General features: G+C 43.0%; 1 protein-coding gene across 2 annotated transcripts in view; it reads left to right on the forward strand.

Moving 5' to 3' along the window:
* The window catches only part of TENM4 (teneurin transmembrane protein 4), a 1,627,060-nt gene that overhangs the window by 894,078 nt on the left and 709,216 nt on the right, over positions 1–23,766 (forward strand). The window contains exon 5 of one of the 2 annotated variants that reach the window (XM_069759344.1): positions 5,942–6,234. In XM_069759344.1, the coding sequence (XP_069615445.1) occupies positions 6,012–6,234 (223 nt within the window). In that variant the 5' untranslated portion in view covers positions 5,942–6,011. Of the gene's footprint in view, positions 1–5,760; positions 6,235–23,766 lie in introns of those variants that run through there. The other variant, XM_069759343.1, reaches the window with a different exon arrangement.

Below are 23,766 nucleotides of genomic sequence, written 5' to 3' on the forward strand. Positions count from 1 at the left end.
TGAGGGAGAAAATGAGAAATGTGATTGGGAAAATGAAAGATGTGATTGGGAAAATGAGAGGCGTGATGGGAAAATAAGAGAAGTGAGGTGCTATAACTAACCACAGATATTTACTATGCCCAGGCAACGCCGGGCTCTTCAGCTAGTTAGAAATAAAAGTTTTGGAATTTTTTTGCTATTCACAAACAGGCCACCAGGGATATTTTTTTTGTAGAATCATACTTTCTGTTAATTCAGGAAATGCACATGTACATTAGCAGCAATGAACAGATTCTGGACCGATCGTTTGTACTGAAGCATCTAATGAGCGTGTGCAAAGGCAATTGTGAGCAGGTGAGCTGTGACATCACTTACTGTGATTGGTGGAGAGAGGTGTTATCGATTATTGTAATCCTGCCTCTGATGATAACGAGCCTGACGAAAATTCTTCCTGAAAACACCGTAGCTCCTTTTTGACTATTGCAAGTTTAATCTTTCTGTCTTTTAATAATAATCACGGTATAAAAAATAAATAAACAACTCCTTCATGAAATGCCGATTTTCCAGTTTATTTTATTTTTTCATTTTTTTCCATCCCTTTCTTCCAAGAGCCATAACTTTTTTTTTTTTTTTTGTGTCAAGAAAAAAAAATGTTGCGTTTGTTACCATTTTCTGAGACCTGTAACTTTTTCATTTTGGGGATCTGCGGCTGTATGTGGGCTTAATTTTTGCTCCCTGAGCCGATGTTTTTACTGATCCAATTTTGGAGTATGTGCCATGTTTTGATTGCCACTTATTTCAATAATGAAGCAGGCAAAAAAAACTTAATTCTTGAGTTTTGAATTTTTTTTCACTACCGATTGGATTAATTTACTTTATATTTTGATAGACTGGACTTTTAGAAACTCGGTGATGCCAAACATGTATATTTCTTTTTTAAATTGTTTTATTTTTCATGGAGCCAGCAGGTGATTTTAAGTTTTATGCTTTTTTCTTTTAATATTTTCATATTTTTTAAAACTTTTTTCTTTTACTTTTTATTTTTTTTAATAGTCTGAGAACATCTCATCACTTGTACTATACATATCAGTGCTTTAGCTTTCAATATATATATATATATATTTTTTTTTTGGGGGGGGGGGAGTGAGGGGGTTAGTAACAGCGATTTGGATTGGCCGCAGCCTTTTTTTGTGTCAAGTATTTTTTTTCCTACTGTTTATTTTTTTCCATTTATTTCACACATTATGCCCCCTCCCCACCTTCATAATGTCATAAAATATCTTTAGAGGTTATTTAATCATTTAAATACTTGGGGTTTTTTTTACCTGATTTTTTAGCTGATAAGTTCAGCTTTCCAGCTGCATAGCAGAGCTGACTGGGTCCAGAGACTGGGTGAGTTAAAGCCATTAGCCCTTCCTATTACTTTATGCAGAGCACTTGTTCTGTATCAACAGCAATTTAGTGGTCATACACGGTGAAAAAGAATGCCAGCCTTCTCTGTGGGGAGTCTGGCTGTGTCTGACAGTCGGCTCTCATCTCCCGTAGCTGCAATATAGCATGTAGTTGCTCTACAATGCATGACATTGTGCCCCCCATAAGGTCATAATAGATATTTTGTGGGCATTTCAACATATTTTTATTACTTTTACATACTTTTATTTTATCTGATTTCCCCCATAACTAGAGCTGGTAAATTACATAGTTACATAGTTATTAAGGTTGAAGGAAGACTTTAAGTCCATCTAGTTCACCCCATTGCCTAACCTAACATGCCCTAACATGTTGATCCAGAGGAAGGCAAAAAAAACCCATGTGGCAAAGAGTAAGCTCCACATTGGGGAAAAAAATTCCTTCCCGACTCCACATACGGCAATCAGACTAGTTCCCTGGATCAACGCCCTATCAAGGAATCTAGTGTATATACCCTGTAACATTATACCTTTCCAGAAATGTATCCAGTCCCCTCTTAAATTTAAGTAATGAATCACTCATTACAACATCATACGGCAGAGAGTTCCATAGTCTCACTGCTCTTACAGTAAAGAATCCGCGTCTGTGATTATACTTAAACCTTTTTTCCTCCAACCGCAGAGGATGCCCCCTTGTCCCTGTTTCAGGTCTATGATTAAAAAGATCATCAGAAAGGTCTTTCTACTGTCCCCTCATATATTTATACATTAACATAAGATCACCCCTTAGTCTTCGTTTTTCCAAACTAAATAGCCCCAAGTGTAATAACCTATCTTGGTATTGCAGACCCCCCAGTCCTCTAATAATATGGGCGCTCTTCTCTGCACCCGCTCCAGTTCAGCTATGTCTTTCTTATACACCGGAGACCAGAACTGTGCACAGTATTCTAAGTGTGGTCGAACTAGTGACTTGTATAGAGGTAAAATTATGTTCTCCTCATGAGCATCTATGCCTCTTTTAATGCATCCCATTATTTTATTTGCCTTTGTAGCAGCTGCCTGACACTGGCCCCTGAAAATGAGTTTGTCATCCACCCATACACCCAGGTCTTTTTCATTGACGGTTTTGCCCAGAGTTTTAGAATTAAGCACATAATTATACATCTTATTACGTCTACCCTAGTGCATGACCTTACATTTATCCCCATTAAAGCTCATTTGCCATTTATCAGCCCAAGCTTCTAGTTTACATAAATCATCCTGTAATATAAAATTGTCCTCCTCTGTATTGATTACCCTGCAGAGTTTAGTGTCATCTGCAAATATTGAAATTCTACTCTGAATGCCCCCTACAAGGTCATTAATAAATATGTTAAAAAGAAGAGGGCCCAATACTGACCCCTGTGGTACCCTACTGCTAACCGCTACCCAGTCCGAGTGTGCTCCATTAATAACCACCCTTTGTTTCCTATCCCTGAGCCAGCTCTCAACCCACTTGCACATATTTTCCCCTATCCCCATTATTCTCATTTTATGTATCAACCTTTTTTGTGGCACCGTATCAAAAGCTTTTGAAAAGTCCATATACACTACATCCACTGGGTTCCCTTGGTCCAATCCGGAACTTACCTCTTCATAGAAACTGATCAGATTAGTCTGACATGAACGGTCCCTAGTAAACCCGTGCTGATCCTGGGTCATGAGGTTATTCCTCTTCAGATACTCCAGCATAGCATCCCTTAGAATGCCCTCCAGGATTTTACCCACAGTAGAGGTTAAGCTTACTGGCCTATAATTTCCGAGTTCAGTTTTTGTCCCCTTTTTGAATATTGGCACCACATTTGCTATACTCCAGTCCTGTGGTACAGACCCTGTTAGCCCCAGTAACAGTGGAAATTCAGCCTCTTGGCTGCAAAGAAGAGCTGATGGTGTTTCCTAGGAACCAGCAGCTCCCTCACTATGCTCACCTCCCTGTCGTCACTTCTTGTTCTTTATATAGAGCACTTGTTTAGCGCTGTGTATACAGTGATCCAGAAAGCAAAGACGGTAACAAACCATCTCTGCCTTCTCTATGAAGAGTCAACTGTGTCTGACAGCCAGATCCAGGGTTGGACTGGCCCACCAGAGAACCAGAGAATCCTCTGGTGGGCCTTGGCTTCACCTTTCGGAGAGTTCTTAGTGCAACCCTTGCAGTTGCTATGGGGCTTTTCAGTGGGGGAGAAAAGTGGGCCCTCAGAATCAAATCCTCTGGTGGGCCCAATGTTCTTCAGTCTGACACTGGCCGGATCCCAATGTAAAGTCACAGCTGCTCTACTATGCAGTACATTTTATAACATCACTGCAGAGCAGAACGAGGACCTCCTAGACATTCATGGTCTATGGGCGATCTGAAAGTAATTTACATGGACATCAAGGTTCCAAACTCCAGAATACCTTACTTTATGACTCACTATTTGTCCCCTTGTAGATCTCCTAGTCTTCAAACCCCAAATTATTCATGTTCTGTACCCTAGTGACAATAAATGTTCATACTAAGACCCTAAAAGACTGGAAGGTAATTATCGTTGTAAGTCAATAAAAGATTTATCGAATTCAATAGTTCGTAAGATCTTGGTTCTGGAAATATTTTGCCAATCATTAATTATCTTGGAATTTCGATAAGCATTATTCAAGGAATATGTACCAGAGAGGGAACTACTAAAGACTTTGAAGGTGAATGTCCAGTGGCTCTGTACTGTTCACCAGTGATGAGCGAGCAGTAAGCTACTCGAGTGGTCGGTTCTCGAATCGAGCAAAATTCTATCAAGGAGACCCACCCAAATCCTTGATGGAGTATCTCATCCATCACTACTGTTCACCCATCATTGGAGTGATCCCTTATTCACAATCAATGTAATATTAGCCAACAGAGATTGTGCCCATTCTCTATACTTTTCTAGTCTTCTACTTGATGGCAAAGCTGGTGTCCACCAGGTCTTTTTTGAGGACTTGCTGTCTTGGGATGAGTACTTGGCTTGTATATTGGTCTATGCATGATTTTTTAAAAGAACCCATGCTCCAGGTTGGTCTTTGAGAAAATAGATCTATGAAAAAATCTAAACATGGTTAGCGGTTGTTTTATGGGAAAAACTATGAGAACAATACAGGTTCAAATATTTTGCGTGAAAAGTAAGACGTCCCCATTCACCATGTGTTCTTTGTCAGCTGGCCCGGTTTCATTGCCATTAATCTTAATGAAATAGCAGCAATGTACAACATACCCAAATGTCAGCAATTTTTTCATCATGCATAATTATTATTAATGGTGTTAGATCATATGGAACAGCACATATGTTTCTGAGATGTATATGATTATGGATGGAAACTAATATCATTATGGACATTAGCATGTTGTGTGCGTGTTCCGGTAGGATTCAGTGTTGGTAGGGGAGCGTCACTGGCTTATAAGATAATAATCTTATTCCATATGGAGGCCAAGCAGGGGTGATTTTCTAAATTACTTGACCCCCATAGTAAACTGTATCTCCCTGCCCCAAGCATTTACGAGTGCTACAGAAAATGTTACGCTAACAACATACTTGCTGGACAAGTCATTTTATTTATTTAATGGTCTTCTGCTCAGTCTTGAGCAATGGTGACTTGATGGATGAATGCTGCTGTAGGAATCTATCTTTTGCAAGCCTAAATAGGTCCACCAGGGTCTTCTTTACCATTATCTTGATGGTATCAGGCCATCAAGTTGTTGGTCTTCTTCTTCGCCTTGTTCCTTCTTTTCTTCAAACCATGATGTCCTCCTCCATCCTTGGAGGTCACTTTACATGTGTCCAAGGTAGACAAATCATAGCTTGGTGTTCCTTGCTTGCAGTGGCATGTCTGGGTTGATTTGACCCAAAATTGATTTGTTTGTTCTTCTTGCCATCCATGGTATTGATAACATCCTTCTCCAGCTGACATTTTAAAGGTGTTGATTCTTCTTCTTCTATCTTGTTTCTTTATCCTCTAGGTTTTGCATCTGTATGTTAATCCAAAAGTTATCCAGACTTCAAAATTAATTCAGATCCATAAATAAATTTGGACACCAGAACAGATGACAAAATTAATGGAGACCCAAGATGGGGGAAAAAAAAACACAATACAAACCCTAGATCAGACCTCTCCAATTTTTCACCCTACTTCCTCCAGAAGCCTCTTAACATTGGGTCCTGAAGTTGACCAGAATCGGGGAAATCTGTGGACCATCATTACAGCCCCCTGATGTAATGTAAAGCAAGGAACATTAAATGAATTACCTACTGGCAAATAGATATCATCTGATGCCATGCCCCTAGATCTATGAGGCCAAAATGGTGGCACCAAGACACGAGGTCCTCAGCAGACATTAATCTAAATCCATAGTGATATCACACTGGTGATGGTTGGACTGGTCATGCTCCAGGCAAATGGGTTGAGTTGTCTTGACCTCTTCTTTTATGCTTGGTTTGTCTTGTGTAGACCCAGTGGAGGTCCATGAAATTTATTCTCATCTTGTGGATATGTTTTTGTCTTGTTCACAGTGACACCTCCGGTTCCTCTCTTCCCTCCCCGAGAAAAATTCTGTTCAATGTTGAGGAGAAGCACCGTGCCATGGATGTGAAAGAGAGGAAACCTTACCGATCCCTGACCAGACGGCGCGACACAGAGCGTCGATATACCAGTTCCTCGGCTGACAGTGATGACAGCAAATTACAACCCAAGTCCTATAGCTCTAGTGAGACCTTGAAAGCTTACGACCAAGACTCAAGGCTGTCCTACAGCAATCGAGTGAAGGACATGGTCCATCAGGAGGTCGATGAGTTCTGCCGATCTGGTGAGTGCCATTATTAAACTGGAATTTTTTGTCTGTAATTTATTCATTCTGTGTACTAAATTAGACTGGATTTATTTATTGTAGTACCTAATCATAGACAGGGTGAGGAGGCTTATTCGCCATGCAATGCTCCTCTTGGAAATGTAATATCCAAATTGCCTCTTCAGAGAGGAAGAGGACTTAAAGTCTATAGCGCCACCTGTTGGAAGCAGCGATCCTACAAGTCACTATCGACTCTTTAACGAGTCTTGCAACATGAGTTGGGATAAAAAGCCAAATCAGAATCTCAATTCGCAGACACTGTGTTTCGGGCTGTTGGCCCTCATCAGTACAAAGTGTGAGAACTGATTTGGCTAGGTGAGAGGCTCTGGACTGAGGTCTAAGGGTATGTGTCTACGGGCCAGGTTACTTCCGGATTAGCTGCGGACTGACCGCTGCGCCCAGATGTTACTGCATAGTGGAGGGGATTTTATGAAATCCCGTCTCCTCTATGCGTGCGAACACGCATCCGGCGGCCCTGAGTTCCCGGATATGCGGTGCGTCTTTTTAGACCGCAGCATGTCTGTTTACCTTGCGGCGACGCTCCATCTCCGGAAGGTAAATAACACAGCCCTATGTATAGGGTGCGGCGATTCCGCATGTGTTCAATGAACACATCCGGAATCACCGTGTGTACAGAAGGGGGCGGCGCTTTGGGCGGAGCAGGTTTTCCACTCCGCCCAAAGCGCCGACAATCTGGACCGTGGACACGCACCCTTAGAGGTAACATTTCTCCTTATGAAGAGTGACATGCCAAAGTCAGTATGTCACTCTCCACAAGGAGAAACCTCAGTATAAAGTGTAATCAATAGTAGTATGTAATGCTGAGTAACAGTGTCATAAATAATAGTACTACATAATTCTGAATAACAGTGTCATAAATAATAGTACTACATAATGCTGAATAACAGTGTCATAAATAATAGTACTACATAATGCTGAATAACAGTGTCATAAATAATAGTACTACATGATGCTGAATAACAGTGCCATAAATAATAGTGCTACATAATGCTGAATAACAGTGCTATAAATGATAGTATCACATAATGCTGAATAACAGTGTCATAAATAATAGTACTACATATTGCTGAATAACAGTGCTATTAATAATAGTATCACATAATGCTGAGTAACAGTGCCTTAAATAATAGTATCACATAATGCTGAGTAACAGTGCTATAAATTATAGCATCACATAATGCTGAATAACAGTGCTATAAATAATAGTACTACATAATGCTGAGTAACAGTGCTATAAATAATAGTATCACATAATGCTGAGTAACAGTGCTATAAATAATAGTATCACATAATGCTGAGTAACAGTGCCTTAAATAATATTATCACATAATGCTGAATAACAGTGCTATAAATAATAGTACTACATAATGCTGAGTAACAGTGCTATAAATAATAGTATCACATAATGCTGAGTAACAGTGCCATAAATAATAGTATCACATAATGCTGAGTAACAGTGCTACAAATAATAGTGTCGGGGTCGTCACGACAATACCCTTCATCCACCAGTCATTCCAAATCAGATTTAAAGCATGTTGGTACCGGATAAGAATGAGTCAGACACAATGCTGGTTCAAACTCATAGCATGCTCGTGTGTCCACACGTAGTGGGAACGTCACAGCAACTGATTTTATTTTCTAATACACAGCATTATATGATCTATTGGGGGAAGGTGTGCAGAGGGCGGGGATAGGCAGGGATTAAGCAATGTATCTAGTATTCAGTCCTTCTGATTGGCTCTGGCATCTTCTGATGAATCTTCCTTTGTCTACATCTTGTCCAGTTTCGAATTCCAGAGAAATGTTACTTGTCCTTCTGGAATGTGCAACTTGTTCCTTCAGCCTGAAAGTGGGGCAAAGGTGAATACTGGCAGCCATCTTAAATACAGTTAAATTTGCATTAGTGAGCATAAAGGGAAAAACTTATTGTTTCACAGCATAAGAATATATAAAAGTACAAAAGTGTATAAAGACATATATTTTTACCTTGACAATCCCCCCTAAACACTAAGTTTTTCCCTAAAAAGAAAGTTCCTTCGAGACTGTCCATGTGATGGGGAAAGGGGAGGTGGATTTCTTCATCCAGACACCTCAGAAGCTCTCCCCTTGTGAGAGGCCTCCAGGCAGCTGAACCCTTCACTAGCTTCACATGGAGTTCTCCCGCTGTCCCTAAACTAAATCTCTTAGCATCATCTGAGAATTGGGGGTTTTGTCTATCTTCTTGAGGGGGACGTACTTGGGGATTTCCCCTGGATCAGTGCCATCGCACTCTAGTGGGTCTACTTCTTGGTTGAGGAAGGTGCCAGTCGGAGTTGCCTCAGTGATAACCTTTTTATACAGGGGAATAACACAACAGAGGATTATCGATCCAACTACAAGAAGGGCAATCAGTACTAGACAAGCTTGTTGAAGGAATCCTTTGAGCCCACCCAACCAACCGGAAAAGAAAGATGTGTCTACTCCAGCATTAGTTTTTAATTCTGCTGCTAACCCATTGATCTTTTTAAGGGCTATCATGGTCTTTCCATTTACCCCAGAGTTCTGAGGGATATAGGTACAACATTCCTCTCCCACCATCCCACAGACTCCTACTTTCTCAGCTAAGATCATATCAAGGGCGAGTCAGTTTTGGAGGGTCATTCTAGTGTTAGGGCCCAATTCCTCAACTATACCCTGGAAAGCATCAGAGGTAAAATTGACAAACCTTTGTTCACTGTAATATATGTAATTGATCCAATCAACATTTTATTAATCTGCACCTGTGGGATTAAAGAAACAAAGCTAGCATAGATCTGGTTCTCGGCTTTAAATTGGTCAGGCACCCCCCTTGGTACTCCAATGCCATCGACATATACCAATGGATCTTCTTCATAACTCATATGGAGCTGATCGAGACTTCTCCTCTTTCTGGTATATTCATCAGGTGTCTCCGGATCCCAAGGTAGAATCTTGAACTGCTAGTTTAACAAGGGTACATTGACCTGTCCAGGCATTAGGCAACCTAGGACGGAGCTTACCATCTCCACACAACCAATAAATGTCGTACATGTACTGTGTATGTTTAGTTAGGAAATCAGTATCCAGGGAACTGTTCTCTTTGCAGAACCCTGTCTCGAAGACCCCTACTGGTGTACCTGTTGTGTCATGGGAATTATAACATGTATAATTATCAGCAAATACGGTTATCCCTCCTGGGACCTTTAGTTTAGGTGCTTCATGAATTAGTGGGACATAATCTGACATTGTATCTTACCCATTCTAACCATAAATTTGTCCTTGGGGCTGTTTGTGTTTCTATGGAGAAGACTTCTTGCCAACTAAGACCTGGAATGGGGATTACTTCGCTAACTATATTTTGCAAACGTTCACCTGGGCCTGGTTTAGCTGTACTGGTAACGGGGGCCTTGGTTGGTCTGAAGCTAATATCCTGGAGCTGTATATGGCCTAAATTCCCATAGTATCCACTATTAAACACATTATGAAAATATCTTCCCAGCACAATTGTTATCTCTGGTAACACATATATAATACTGGATAATTCCCTCTACCACCCGCTGAGTCTCGGGGCACTTGACTACATCGCAGAAATCAAATCACCAGATATTTACCGGGGCCGTTAGGTTTACCCAGAGAATAGTGGCACCGGAATTCTTATTTACAATAGGGGCCGGAAAGGTAGGGTCGAGGATGGCCCCTGGCCTCAGGACCAAAAACAACAACAACATTTTCCTTCGATCACCACTGTGACTAAGCACTGGTTCGGTCTCTTTTGCAGTGTGAAGCGTAGATCCAGGTGCTCTTTCCTTCAAGTTTTACTGACATAGCTTTTCACGACCATAAAACCACCAGGCTTCAAATTGTGACAAATATCGGTTTCTGCTGAATCTGGAAGGGAAAAAGAAACTAAAACATGGGTGTTAGCAACATTTTTTACTAAGCTGAATAACATATTGAACAGCACGGTCAGTTTCTTCTGACAACTACTGAGACTGAAAATTTACAACTGAGAACCTAGCACCAAACAATATCTCCTATGGGGACAGGCCATATTTTGCAATAGGGGTAGTACGAATATGTAAGAGCCCTGGCCATGGAGCCGTAGTCTCCTGCATCATTTTGGTCAATTGTCCCTTCAGTGTGCCGTTCAGCCTCTTAACTTTCCCACTAGATTGTGGATGGTACGGAGTGCTACAGTGGATCCAAACATTGTCAGAACCTCCTGATACACATGAGAAGGAAAGGCCGGGTCTTGGTCACTTTCAGCAACTTCTGGAACACCATATCTGCATATAACTTCCATCACCAGTTTCTTTGCTGTGGTCTTTGCAGTCACGTTGGTAACGGGGAATGCTTCTGGCCAACTGGAGAACATGTCTTGTGTCTACAAGACTGGGGAGTTCCACCACTCCTCTTGGGCTATCTGCACAAAAGCTGTTCTACTCTGTATGCACACATGGATTTTTCCTCTCTGAACCCTGTTCACACAGGTTATATACAGATGATCAGGTTTTTAAATACATCAGATAGGGATTACATACATTAGTTAGGACTGCTCTGATAAGGGTATACCGTGAAGATTGGTAGAGCAGCTTAGCATACATTTTTTGCAAAAAACGTATCAACCAAATACCCTGTTTTTTACATCTTTTACTAGCACTTGCGGATTACTGCAACATTTTTTCAAACTGAGTGTTTTTGGTTTTACTATTCTCTTTTGTGTCTTCAATATTCATACCTTCCAGACTTCGGCAACGTGATGAGGTCCACCTGGAGCCTTTGGAAAGGATAGTCGGGCTTAGCAAGATACTTCGGGGGTACACGTTGAAGTTGACCTGGTTAGCAGGTCTGACAGATACCTCGATGTGTGGGCCCATGCGCCCACATGGCAATAGCAGGGTACATCCGCTTAGGGAAACACACAAGTTGGTCCTTTTTCCAGAGACCATTGTCCATACATGCTCCATCAGCTTCCACTGCTTCACTTCTTCCTTTGGAGACATTCTCTGCATCGTCATTAAGCGGTCTCGCGGGGTCTGGTAGAAAACCTCAGTCTGTCATAGATCATCAGGTTCCTGTAGAGTCAGTGTTTCTTGTAACTGTTTACGCTGAGAGCGTGTGGTCACCATAGCTGGTATGGTCTGTTCAACGGGTAGGAGAGCAGCAGCTTTTGCTTGCATATCCGCAGAGGCGTTACCAACAGTCTGTGGACTGTTCCATGGTACCGTGCTCCTTAACTTTGATAATGGCCACCTGGGTAGGTAATTCGATTGAGTCCATGAGGGCTTTAACAACTTCAACATTCTTCACTGAGTCCCGGCGGTAGTAACAAATCCTCGATTGGTTCATAGGCTCCGAAATCATGAACAATACCAAATGCTTACAGTGAGTCTGTGTATTTATGAGCCCGCCTGTCCTTGGCCAAAGTACATGCAGTAGACAGAGCCTGACGTTCTGCTTCTTGTGCTGACAGGGTGGGAGGGAGTGAGTGCAGCTCCGTGCACTACAGTGTCTTCCGTAGTAACAGCGTATCATGTGTGAAATCTGCCAAAATCATCAGCACATCTTGAACAGTCTTTCAGGGCCTTGTAGAGAGGTTGCATTATGCGGGATGCGTCCGGTATCCACTGACAACAATAAGTACATAGTCCAAGGAAACGCTGGAGCTCAGTCACATCTTTTGGGAATGGAAGGGAGCTGACGGCTATTTTTTTTTACTTTCTTCTGAGGTGTCTGGCACCCTGAAGGAGACAGTGACCCAAAAATATCACTTGACCAAGGCAGAACCGAAGTTTCAAGGCCGAAGCCCGACAGTTCAGATCTGCCAGATACTTGCGAAAACTAACAGTGGCAACAATGGCTTCCTGCTCTGTCTGTGCACACAACAAAAAACAAAAAAAATAAATAAATAAATAAATTACCCACATACTGAAGCAACATAACATAGGAATATTTTAACTGACAGGGTTAGAGACACTATCCCCCCTATTTTTTATTTTTTTTTTATAACACATCTCATTATACTCATCTACATAGGGGTTATATAACGTAAGGACCATCTGACCATCATCTTGGCTCACCAACTCTCTAGGTCTGCTCAGGTGCACTTATACGTCCATCATATTATCTTTGTCTGTATAATGGGAAAGGTTTGTTCTCAGGGTCAGCCAATTATTTTAGCGTAGCTAGCTAGTCAGAGGGCTTCCAGGGATAATACTCCTGTATCTGTCTTACACTACCTGGTGTGGTTGGTTCTCTGGTGGTGGGGGTGACTAGATGACCGGTTGGGGGTGACATGACATGCTGGTCTACAGCTCCTTCCCAAAAGGATTACTGTCAGCCTACTCCCAAAAGTTAATGTCCCCACTACCCACAATCCTGTGTCAGCTTCTTATATCACTACATCACTACATGTGATCTTATCTGGACAGGAATCAGTGTAATTCACTTAGGTCGAGTTGCAGCACAGATTATACAAGCATTTCTCCAGTCTGGGTTTGTCTGACCGCAATATTTACAAATCCATCTGTCCTATCTTGGTCTGAGAATTAACATGGTGAGGGAGATTTCCAGACACAGGGTTAAAATGAATATTGGAGCGTAAGACTGGATTTGTGTAAGGGAGGGGGAGCTGGAGCTGAAGTCTTCTGCTTCTTGGGCCACTGATAAGAAAGCGAGCTGCGAGTTGTGTCTTTGAAGCTGCGAGGGGAGGGGGACTAGAGAGCGAGTGAGGATCGCTGCAGCTGCTGATACAGACTGGGTTAAGTTCTTCTGGAAACTTTGGCCCCCCTTTCTCTGGCCGGCAGCACAAAGAGGAGAAGTCAAAAAAACAATTCGCGCAGGGGTTCACCCCTCCCATTGGGTGTCTCGGAAAACCACACAGAGTGACGAAATACAGCAGTTCTCAGACTCAATTAATTTCTACAAAACCTTCACACAGTTCCTATGCCAGAACACCTCAGAAAAACTAATAATTGAGGTATTTTACAGCCAAACACGGGCTCTGCATCCTCTCATCCTCCCTCTCCATCAACCTCTTTGCTCGTTCTTTAAACCTCGCGCAACTCGCAGATGAGCTTGCACTTGTTCTAACAGTCCTTCATCTTTCAACATTCTTGACTGCCTTCTTGCCCTCCCGTGACTCTACTATTGTCTTGACTTCCACAGCATCCTCATCTAACTCGTGGGGCAAGGACTTCTTCTGCCATAAGAGACGCAACATGACTCACAGAATACTATGCCCTGCTGCAGCCCAGGATCACTGACAGCCGTAACAACACAGGTTTCCCTTCAAAAAACAACACGGAGCCTCGCGCTCGACGTGTTATGAATAAAGAGCCTCGCGCTCGATATCCTGTCCCTAACCCCTGAACACCCGTGATTAACAGTCTACCCTGTCACGATATTCTAACCAGTCGGGAGGCGGTCTCCTAGTGAGAGCCCTCCACAGAAAAACAGGTGGTCCCCTCTCGGGACGTCTTAATTACCTAGTTGGTACAATATCACAGAGGCTGCGTCTCCTATCCCTTCTCTCAGCCGCCCCCAATCCACAAACTTCCTCAATCTTTCACTCTATCACTACTAGGCAACAGTCATGGGTAGGGTGGTTGAATGGAGTACAATGACCGGTGGAGGAGGCGTGGTGTACACGAGGACGCGCAGAGTGCGGCGTCTCTCAGTTGCTGGTTCGAAGCGTGGCACGAGATCGCGCTCGGTCTCACCACTCGACCGGTCACACCCCAGACCCAAGGAGACCACAGACTAACCAATAATGGCTGAAACACTGGCAAGTGTGACACATACATAGTATGCGATCTCCACTTACCGTGTTTAGAGGGTGATCAGTCCTCGAGGTCAGCCACTACGGGTGTCGTCCACGGACGTCCAGGCATGGGTCCAGGGGGTCTCGGATCGCGGGCCACGCCCCACGTTGGGCGCCAAATTGTCGGGGTTGTCACGACAATACCCTTCATCCACCAGTCATTCCAAATCAGATTTAAAGCATGTTGGTACCGGATAAGAATGAGTCAGACACAATGCTGGTTCAAACTCATAGCATGCTCGTGTGTCCACACGTAGTGGGAACGTCACAGCAACTGATTTTATTTTCTAATACACAGCATTATATGATCTATTGGGGGAAGGTGTGCAGAGGGCGGGGATAGGCAGGGGTTAAGCAATGTATCTAGTATTCAGTCCTTCTGATTGGCTCTGGCATCTTCTGATGAATCTTCCTTTGTCTACATCTTGTCCAGTTTCGAATTCCAGAGAAATGTTACTTGTCCTTCTGGAATGTGCAACTTGTTCCTTCAGCCTGAAAGTGGGGCAAAGGTGAATACTGGCAGCCATCTTAAATACAGTTAAATTTGCATTAGTGAGCATAAAGGGAAAAACTTATTGTTTCACAGCATAAGAATATATAAAAGTACAAAAGTGTATAAAGACATATATTTTTACCTTGACAATAGTACTACATAATGCTGAGTAACAGTGATATAAATAATAGTACTACATAATGCTGAATAACAGTGCCATAAATAATACTATCACATAATGCTGAGTAACAGTGCCCTAAATAATAGTACTACATAATGCTGAGTAACAGCGCTATAAATAATAGTATCACATAATGCTGAGTAACAGTGCTATAAATAATAGTATCACATAATGCTGAGTAACAGTGCTATAAATAATAGCATCACATAATGCAGAGTAACAGTGCTATAAATAATAGTATCACATAATGCTGAATAACAGTGCTATAAATAATAGTATCACATAATGCTGAATAACAGTGCCATAAATAATAGTATCACATAATGCTGAGTGTTGTGAATTCTGTTGTCGAACTCCCTCCTGTGGTCGTAAATGGTACTTCGGCGAGTTCTGTCTATGGGCTCCCTCTGGTGGCTATGAGTGAAGCTGCTGCTTCTGAGGTTCCTTACACAGGTGACGTGGTTTATCCTTTGGTTGGCTGCTCTATTTAACTCCACTCAGATCGTTACTCCATGCCAGCTGTCAATGTTCCTGCATTGGTTCAGTTCGCTCCTGGATCTTTCTGGTGACCTGTCTTCTCCTGCAGAAGCTAAGTTCCTGATAGTTATTATTTGTTCATTGTTTCCTTGTCCAGCTGGTTATCATGATTTTGTCTTGCTAGCTGGAAGCTCTGGGATGCAGAGTGGCATCTCCGCACCGTGAGTCGGTGCGGAGGTCTTTTTTGCACACTCTGCGTGGTCTTTTGTAGTTTTTTGTGCTGACCGCAAAGTTACCTTTCCTATCCTCTGTCTATTTAGTAAGTCTGGCCTCCCTTTGCTGAAACCTGTTTCATTTCTGCGTTTGTGACTTTCATCTTTACTCACAGTCAATATATGTGGAGGCTGCCTTTTCCTTTGGGGAATTTCTCTGAGGCAAGGTAGGCTTTATTTTCTATCTGTAGGGCTAGTTAGCTCTTAGGCTGTGACAAGGCGCCTAGGTAGAGTCAGGAGCGCTCCACGGCTATTTCTAGTGTGTGTGATAGGATTAGGGCTTGCAGTCAGCAGAGCTCCCACATCCCAGAGCTCGTCCTGTGTGAGTTTAACTATCAGGTCGTGCCGGGTGCTCCTAACCACCAGGTCATAACAGTACAGCTGGCCAAAAGTATTAATGCATCTCAATAGAGGGATAAGAGAAGTTCTGAGACCATTTTTTTTTCTTTGCACTGTGTTTTGTCTTTCTTTTCCCCTAAACCTTTGGGTGGTTCAGGACACAGGTGTAGATATGGACATTCAAGGTCTGTCCTCTTGTGTGGATCATCTCACTGCAAGGGTACAAAACATTCAAGATTTTGTGGTTCAGAATCCGATGTTAGAGCCTAGAATTCCAATTCCTGATTTGTTTTCTGTGGATAGATCTAAATTCCTGAATTTCAAAAATAATTGTAAACTGTTTCTAGCTTTGAAACCCCGCTCCTCTGGTGACCCCGTTCAACAAGTAAAAATCATTATTTCTTTGTTGCGTGGTGACCCTCAAGACTGGGCATTTTCCCTTGCGCCAGGAGATCCTGCATTGCGTGATGTTGATGCGTTTTTTCTGGCACTTGGATTGCTTTATGATGAACCAAATTCAGTGGATCAGGCAGAGAAAATCTTGCTGGCTTTGTGTCAGGGTCAGGATGAAGCGGAGGTGTACTGTCAGAAGTTTAGAAAGTGGTCTGTGCTTACTCAGTGGAATGAATGTGCCCTGGTGGCAATTTTCAGAAAGGGTCTTTCTGAAGCCCTTAAGGATGTCATGGTGGGATTTCCCACGCCTGCTGGTCTGAATGAGTCTATGTCCTTAGCCATTCAGATCGATCGGCGCATGCGTGAGCGCAAAGCTGTGCACCATCTGGCGGTATTCTCTGAGCATAGGCCTGAGCCTATGCAATGTGATAGGACTTTGACCAAAGCTGAACGGCAAGAACACAGACGTCGGAATGGGCTGTGTTTTTACTGTGGTGAATCCACTCATGCTATCTCCGATTGTCCTAAGCACACTAAGCGGTTCGCTAGGTCTGCCACCATTGGTACGGTACAGTCTAAATTTCTTTTGTCCGTTACTCTGATTTGCTCTCTGTCGTCCTATTCTGTAATGGCATTTGTGGATTCAGGCGCTGCCCTGAATTTGATGGACTTGGAGTTTGCCAGGCACTGTGGTTTTTTCTTGGAGCCCTTGCAGTATCCTATTCCATTGAGAGGAATTGATGCTACTCCTTTGGCCAAGAATAAGCCTCAGTACTGGACTCAATTGACAATGTGCATGGCTCCTGCACATCAGGAGGATATTCGCTTTTTGGTGTTGCATAATCTGCATGATGTGGTCGTTTTGGGGTTGCCATGGCTACAGGTCCATAATCCAGTGTTGGATTGGAAATCTATGTCTGTGTCCGGCTGGGGTTGTCAGGGGGTACATGGTGATGTTCCATTGTTGTCAATTTCGCCTTCCACTCCTTCTGAAGTCCCTGAGTTTTTATCAGATTACCGGGATGTATTTGAAGAGCCCAACTCCGGTGCCCTACCTCCTCATAGGGATTGCGATTGTACTATTAATTTGATTCCTGGTAGTAAGTTTCCTAAGGGCCGTCTGTTTAATTTATCTGTGCCAGAGCACGCCGCTATGCGTAGTTATATAAAGGAATCGTTGAAGAAGGGTCATATTCGTCCGTCGTCGTCACCATTGGGAGCAGGGTTCTTTTTTGTGGCCAAGAAGGCTGGTTCTTTGAGACCTTGTATTGATTACCGCCTTCTTAATAAGATCACAGTCAAATTTCAGTATCCTTTGCCGCTGCTGTCTGATTTGTTTGCTCAGATTAAGGGGGCTAGTTGGTTCACCAAGATAGATCTTCGAGGGGCGTATAATGTTGTGCGAATTAAACAGGGTGATGAATGGAAAACAGCATTTAATACGCCCGAGGGCCATTTTGAGTACCTGGTTATGCCATTCGGGCTTTCTAATGCTCCATCTGTGTTTCAGTCCTTTATGCATGACATCTTCCGAGAGTACCTGGATAGATTCATGATTGTATATTTGGATGACATTTTGGTCTTTTTGGATGATTGGGAGTCTCATGTGAAGCAGGTCAGAATGGTGTTCCAGGTCCTTCGTGCGAATTCCTTGTTTGTGAAGGGGTCAAAGTGTCTCTTTGGAGTTCAGAAGGTTTCATTTTTGGGTTTCATTTTTTCCCCTTCTACTATCGAGATGGAACCTGTTAAAGTTCAGGCCATTTACGATTGGACTCAGCCGACATCTGTGAAGAGCTTGCAGAAGTTCCTGGGCTTTGCTAATTTTTATCGTCGCTTCATCGCTAATTTTTCTAGTATTGCTAAACCGTTGACTGATTTGACCAAGAAAGGTGCTGATGTGGTCAATTGGTCCTCTGCGGCTGTAGAGGCTTTTCAGGAGTTGAAGCATCGTTTTTCTTCTGCCCCTGTGTTGTGCCAGCCAGATGTTTCGCTCCCGTTTCAGGTTGAGGTTGATGCTTCTGAGATTGGAGCAGGGGCTGTTTTGTCGCAAAGAAGTTCTGATGGCTTGGTGATGAAACCCTGTGCCTTCTTTTCTAGAAAATTCTCGCCTGCTGAGCGCAATTATGATGTTGGCAATCGAAAGTTGTTGGCCATGAAGTGGGCATTCGAGGAGTGGCGACATTGGCTTGAAGGAGCTAAACATCGCGTGGTGGTCTTGACGGATCACAAGAATTTGACTTATCTCGAGTCTGCCAAACGGCTGAATCCTAGACAGGCTCGATGGTCGCTCTTTTTCTCCCGTTTTGATTTTGTGGTTTCATACCTTCCGGGATCTAAGAATGTGAAGGCTGATGCCCTGTCAAGGAGTTTTGTGCCTGACTCTCCGGGTGTTCTGGAGCCGGCGGGTATTCTTAAAGAGGGGGTAATTTTGTCTGCCATCTCCCCTGATTTGCGGCATGTGCTGCAGAAGTTTCAGGCTGATAGACCTGACCGTTGTCCTACGGAGAAACTGTTTGTCCCTGATAGATGGACTAGTAGAGTTATCTCTGAGGTTCATTGTTCGGTGTTGGCTGGTCATCCTGGAATCTTTGGTACCAGAGATTTGGTGGCTAGATCCTTTTGGTGGCCTTCTTTGTCACGGGATGTGCGTTCTTTTGTGCAGTCCTGTGGGACTTGTGCTCGGGCTAAGCCCTGCTGTTCTCGTGCCAGTGGGTTGCTTTTGCCCTTGCCGATCCCGAAGAGGCCCTGGACGCATATTTCCATGGATTTTATTTCTGATCTCCCTGTTTCTCAAAGGATGTCGGTCATTTGGGTGGTTTGTGATCGCTTCTCTAAGATGGTCCATTTGGTACCCTTGTCTAAATTGCCTTCCTCCTCTGATTTGGTGCCATTGTTTTTCCAGCATGTGGTTCGTTTGCATGGCATTGCAGAGAACATCGTCTCGGACAGAGGTTCCCAGTTTGTTTCGAGGTTTTGGCGGTCCTTTTGTGCTAACATGGGCATTGATTTGTCTTTTTCTAATGGCCAAACCGAACGAACTAATCAGACTTTGGAAACATATCTGAGATGCTTTGTTTCTGCTGATCAGGATGATTGGGTGTCCTTCTTGCCTTTGGCTGAGTTCGCCCTTAATAATCGGGCCAGCTCGCGCTACATTAGTTTCTCCTTTTCTCTGTAATTCTGGTTTCCATCATCGTTTCTCTTCAGGGCAGGTTGAGCCTTCGGACTGTCCTGGTGTGGATACGGTGGTGGACAGGTTGAAGCAGATTTGGACTCATGTGGTGGACAATTTGACATTGTCCCAGGAGAAGGCTCAACGTATCGCTAACCGCCGGCGCTGTGTTGGTCCCCGACTTCGTGTTGGGGATTTGGTTTGGTTGTCATCTCGTCACGTTCCTATGAAGGTTTCCTCTCCTAAGTTTAAGCCTCGTTTCATTGGGCCATATAAGATTTCTGAAGTTCTTAATCCTGTGTCATTTCGTTTGGACCTTCCAGCTTCTTTTGCCATCTATAATGTGTTCCATAGGTCATTGTTGCGGAGATACGTGGCGCCTGTGGTTCCATCCGTTGATCCTCCTGCCCCGGTGTTGGTTGAGGGGGAGTTGGAGTATGTGATGGAGAAGATTTTGGATTCTCGTATTTCGAGACGGAAACTCCAGTACCTGGTCAAGTGGAAGGGTTATGGTCAGGAAGATAATTCCTGGGTATTTGCCTCTGATGTCCATGCTGCCGATCTTGTTCGTGCCTTTCGTTTGGCTCATCCTGATCGGCCTGGGGGCTCTGGTGAGGGTTCGGTGACCCCTCCTCAAGGGGGGGGTACTGTTGTGAATTCTGTTGTCGAACTCCCTCCTGTGGTCGTGAATGGTACTTCGGAGAGTTCTGTCTATGGGCTCCCTCTGGTGGCTGTGAGTGAAGCTGCTGCTTCTGAGGTTCCTTACACAGGTGACGTGGTTTATCCTTTGGTTGGCTGCTCTATTTAACTCCACTCAGATCGTTACTCCATGCCAGCTGTCAATGTTCCTGCATTGGTTCAGTTCGCTCCTGGATCTTTCTGGTGACCTGTCTTCTCCTGCAGAAGCTAAGTTCCTGATAGTTATTATTTGTTCATTGTTTCCTTGTCCAGCTGGTTATCATGATTTTGTCTTGCTAGCTGGAAGCTCTGGGATGCAGAGTGGCATCTCCGCACCGTGAGTCGGTGCGGAGGTCTTTTTTGCACACTCTGCGTGGTCTTTTGTAGTTTTTTGTGCTGACCGCAAAGATACCTTTCCTATCATCTGTCTATTTAGTAAGTCTGGCCTCCCTTTGCTGAAGCCTGTTTCATTTCTGCGTTTGTGACTTTCAACTTTACTCACAGTCAATATATGTGGGGGGCTGCCTTTTCCTTTGGGGAATTTCTCTGAGGCAAGGTAGGCTTTATTTTCTATCTCTAGGGCTAGTTAGCTCTTAGGCTGTGACAAGGCGCCTAGGTAGAGTCAGGAGCGCTCCACGGCTATTTGTAGTGTGTGTGATAGGATTAGGGTTTCCGGTCAGCAGAGCTCCCACATCCCAGAGCTCGTCCTGTGTGAGTTTAACTATCAGGTCGTGCCGGGTGCTCCTAACCACCAGGTCATAACAGCTGAGTAACAGTGCTATAAATAATAGCATCACATAATGCTGAGTAACAGTGCTATAAATAATAGTATCACATAATGCTGAATAACAGTGCTATAAATAATAGTATCACATAATGCTGAGTAACAGTGCTATAAATAATAAAATCACATAATGCTGAATAACAGTGCCATAAATAATAGTACTATATAATGCTGAGTAACAGTGCCATAAATAATAGTATCACATAATGCTGAATAACAGTGCTATAAATAATAGTATCACATAATGCTGAGTAACAGTGCTATAAATAATAATATCACATAATGCTGAATAACAGTGCCATAAATAATAGTACTACATAATGCTGAGTAACAGTGCTATAAATAATAGTATCACATAATGCTGAATAACAGTGCTATAAATAATAGTATCACATAATGCTGAGTAACAGTGCTATAAATAATAATATCACATAATGCTGAATAACAGTGCCATAAATAATAGTACTACATAATGCTGAGTAACAGTGCTATAAATAATAGTATCACATAATGCTGAATAACAGTGCTATAAATAATAGTATCACATAATGCTGAGTAACAGTGCTATAAATAATAATATCACATAATGCTGAATAACAGTGCCATAAATAATAGTACTATATAATGCTGAGTAACAGTGCTATAAATAATAGTATCACATAATGCTGAGTAACATTGCTATAAATAATAGTATCACATAATGCTGAATAACAGTGCCTTAAATAATAGTACTACATAATGCTGAGTAACAGTGCTATAAATAATAATATCACATAATGCTGAATAACAGTGCCATAAATAATTGTACTACATAATGCTGAGTAACAGTGCTATAAATAATAATATCACATAATGCTGAATAACAGTGCTATATATAATAGTATCACATAATGCTGAGTAACAGTGCTATAAATAATAGTATCACATAATGCTGAGTAACAGTGCTATAAATAATAGTATCACATAATGCTGAGTAACAGTGCTATAAATAATAGTATCACATAATGCTGAGTAACAGTGCTATAAATAATAGTATCACATAATGCTGAGTAACAGTGCTATGAATAATAGTATTATTATTATTATTATCGTATTTATTATTATAGCGCCATTTATTCCATGGTGCTTTACATGTAAGGAGGGGTATACATAATAAAAACAGGTACAATAATCTTGAACAATACAAGTCATAACTGGTACAGGAGGAGAGAGGACCCTGCCCGCGAAGGCTCACAATCTACAAGGGATGGGTGAGGATACAGTAGGTGAGGGTAGAGCAGCGGTTTGGTCGATCGGTGGTTACTGCAGGTTGTAGGCTTGTCGGAAGAGGTGGGTCTTCAGGTTCTTTTTGAAGGTTTCGATGGTAGGCAAGAGTCTGATGTGTTGTGGTAGAGAGTTCCAGAGTAGGGGTGATACGCGAGAGAAATCTTGTATGTGATTGTGGGAAGAGGAGATAAGAGGGGAGTAGAGAAGGAGATCTTGTGAGGATCGGAGGTTGTGTGCAGGTAAGTACCGGGAGACGAGGTCACAGATGTATGGAGGAGACAGGTTGTGGATGGCTTTGTATGTTATGGTTTTGTACTGGAGTCTCTGGGTAATGGGGAGCCAGTGAAGGTATTGACAGAGGGGAGAGGCCGGGGAATAGCGGGTGGACAGGTGGATTAGTCGGGCAGCAGAGTTTACAAAAGATTGGAGGAGTGCGAGAGCAGGAGGTTGCAGTAGTCGAGGCGGGAGATGATGAGGGCATGGACTAGGGTTCTTGCAGATTCTTGGTTGAGGAATGAACGGATTCGTGAAATATTTTTGAGTTGAAGTCGGCAGGAAGAGGAAAGGGCTTGGATATGTGGTTTGAAGGTGAGATCAGTGTCAAGGATTACCCTGAGACAACGAGCTCGTGGGACTGGGGAGAGTGGGCAGCCGTTTACTGTAATGGTTAGGTTCGTTGGGTGGTCGTGTGAGATGGGGGATAGATGATGAATTCTGTTTTGTCCATGTTAAATTTCAGAAATCTAGCGGAGAAGAAGGATGAAATAGTGGACAGACATTGAGGGATTCTGGTTAGTAGGGAGGTGATATCTGGTCCAGAGATGTAGATCTGTGTGTCGTCAGCATAGAGATGATACTGAAAACCATGAGATTCTATGAGCTGTCCCAGGCCAAAGGTGTAAATGGAGAAGAGCAGGGGCCCTAGAACTGAACCTTGCGGGACTCCGACAGATAGGGGGCGAGGTGAGGAGGTGGTGTGTGAGTGGGAGACGCTGAATGTACGGTCTGTTAGGTATGATGAGATCCAGGATAGGGCCAAGTCTGTGATGCCAAGGGATGAGAGGGTCTGTAATAATAGGGAATGGTCCACTGTGTCAAAGGCAGCCGACAGGTCCAGGAGGAGGAGGACAGAGTAGTGTCGCTTGCTCTTGGCAGTTAATAGGTCATTGGTGACATTAGTTAGGGCAGTTTCAGTGGAGTGGTGTGACCGGAAGCCTGATTGTAGGCGGTCAAAGAGGGAGCAGGAAGAGAGATGGGAGGACAGTTCAAGGTAGATGTGCTGTTCCAGTAGTTTGGAGGCATAGGGGAGAAGTGATATAGGGCGATAGCTAGATACAGAGGATGGGTCAAGAGAGGGTTTTTTGAGGATAGGTGTGATAGTACCACATAATGCTGAGTAACAGAGTTATAAACAATAGTACGGTGCATTGCTGTATTACAGAGCCATAAATAATAGTACTATACTACATAATGCTGAATAATAATTTCATAAATAATAATCCTATAAGGTGCTGAACAATAGCGCTATAAATAATAGTACTACATAGTGCTGAATAACAGTGCCATATACATAATATATAATGCATAATAATAAA

Source organism: Ranitomeya imitator, chromosome 3 (assembly GCF_032444005.1).
Source record: "Ranitomeya imitator isolate aRanImi1 chromosome 3, aRanImi1.pri, whole genome shotgun sequence".
Classification (NCBI taxonomy): domain Eukaryota; kingdom Metazoa; phylum Chordata; class Amphibia; order Anura; family Dendrobatidae; genus Ranitomeya; species Ranitomeya imitator.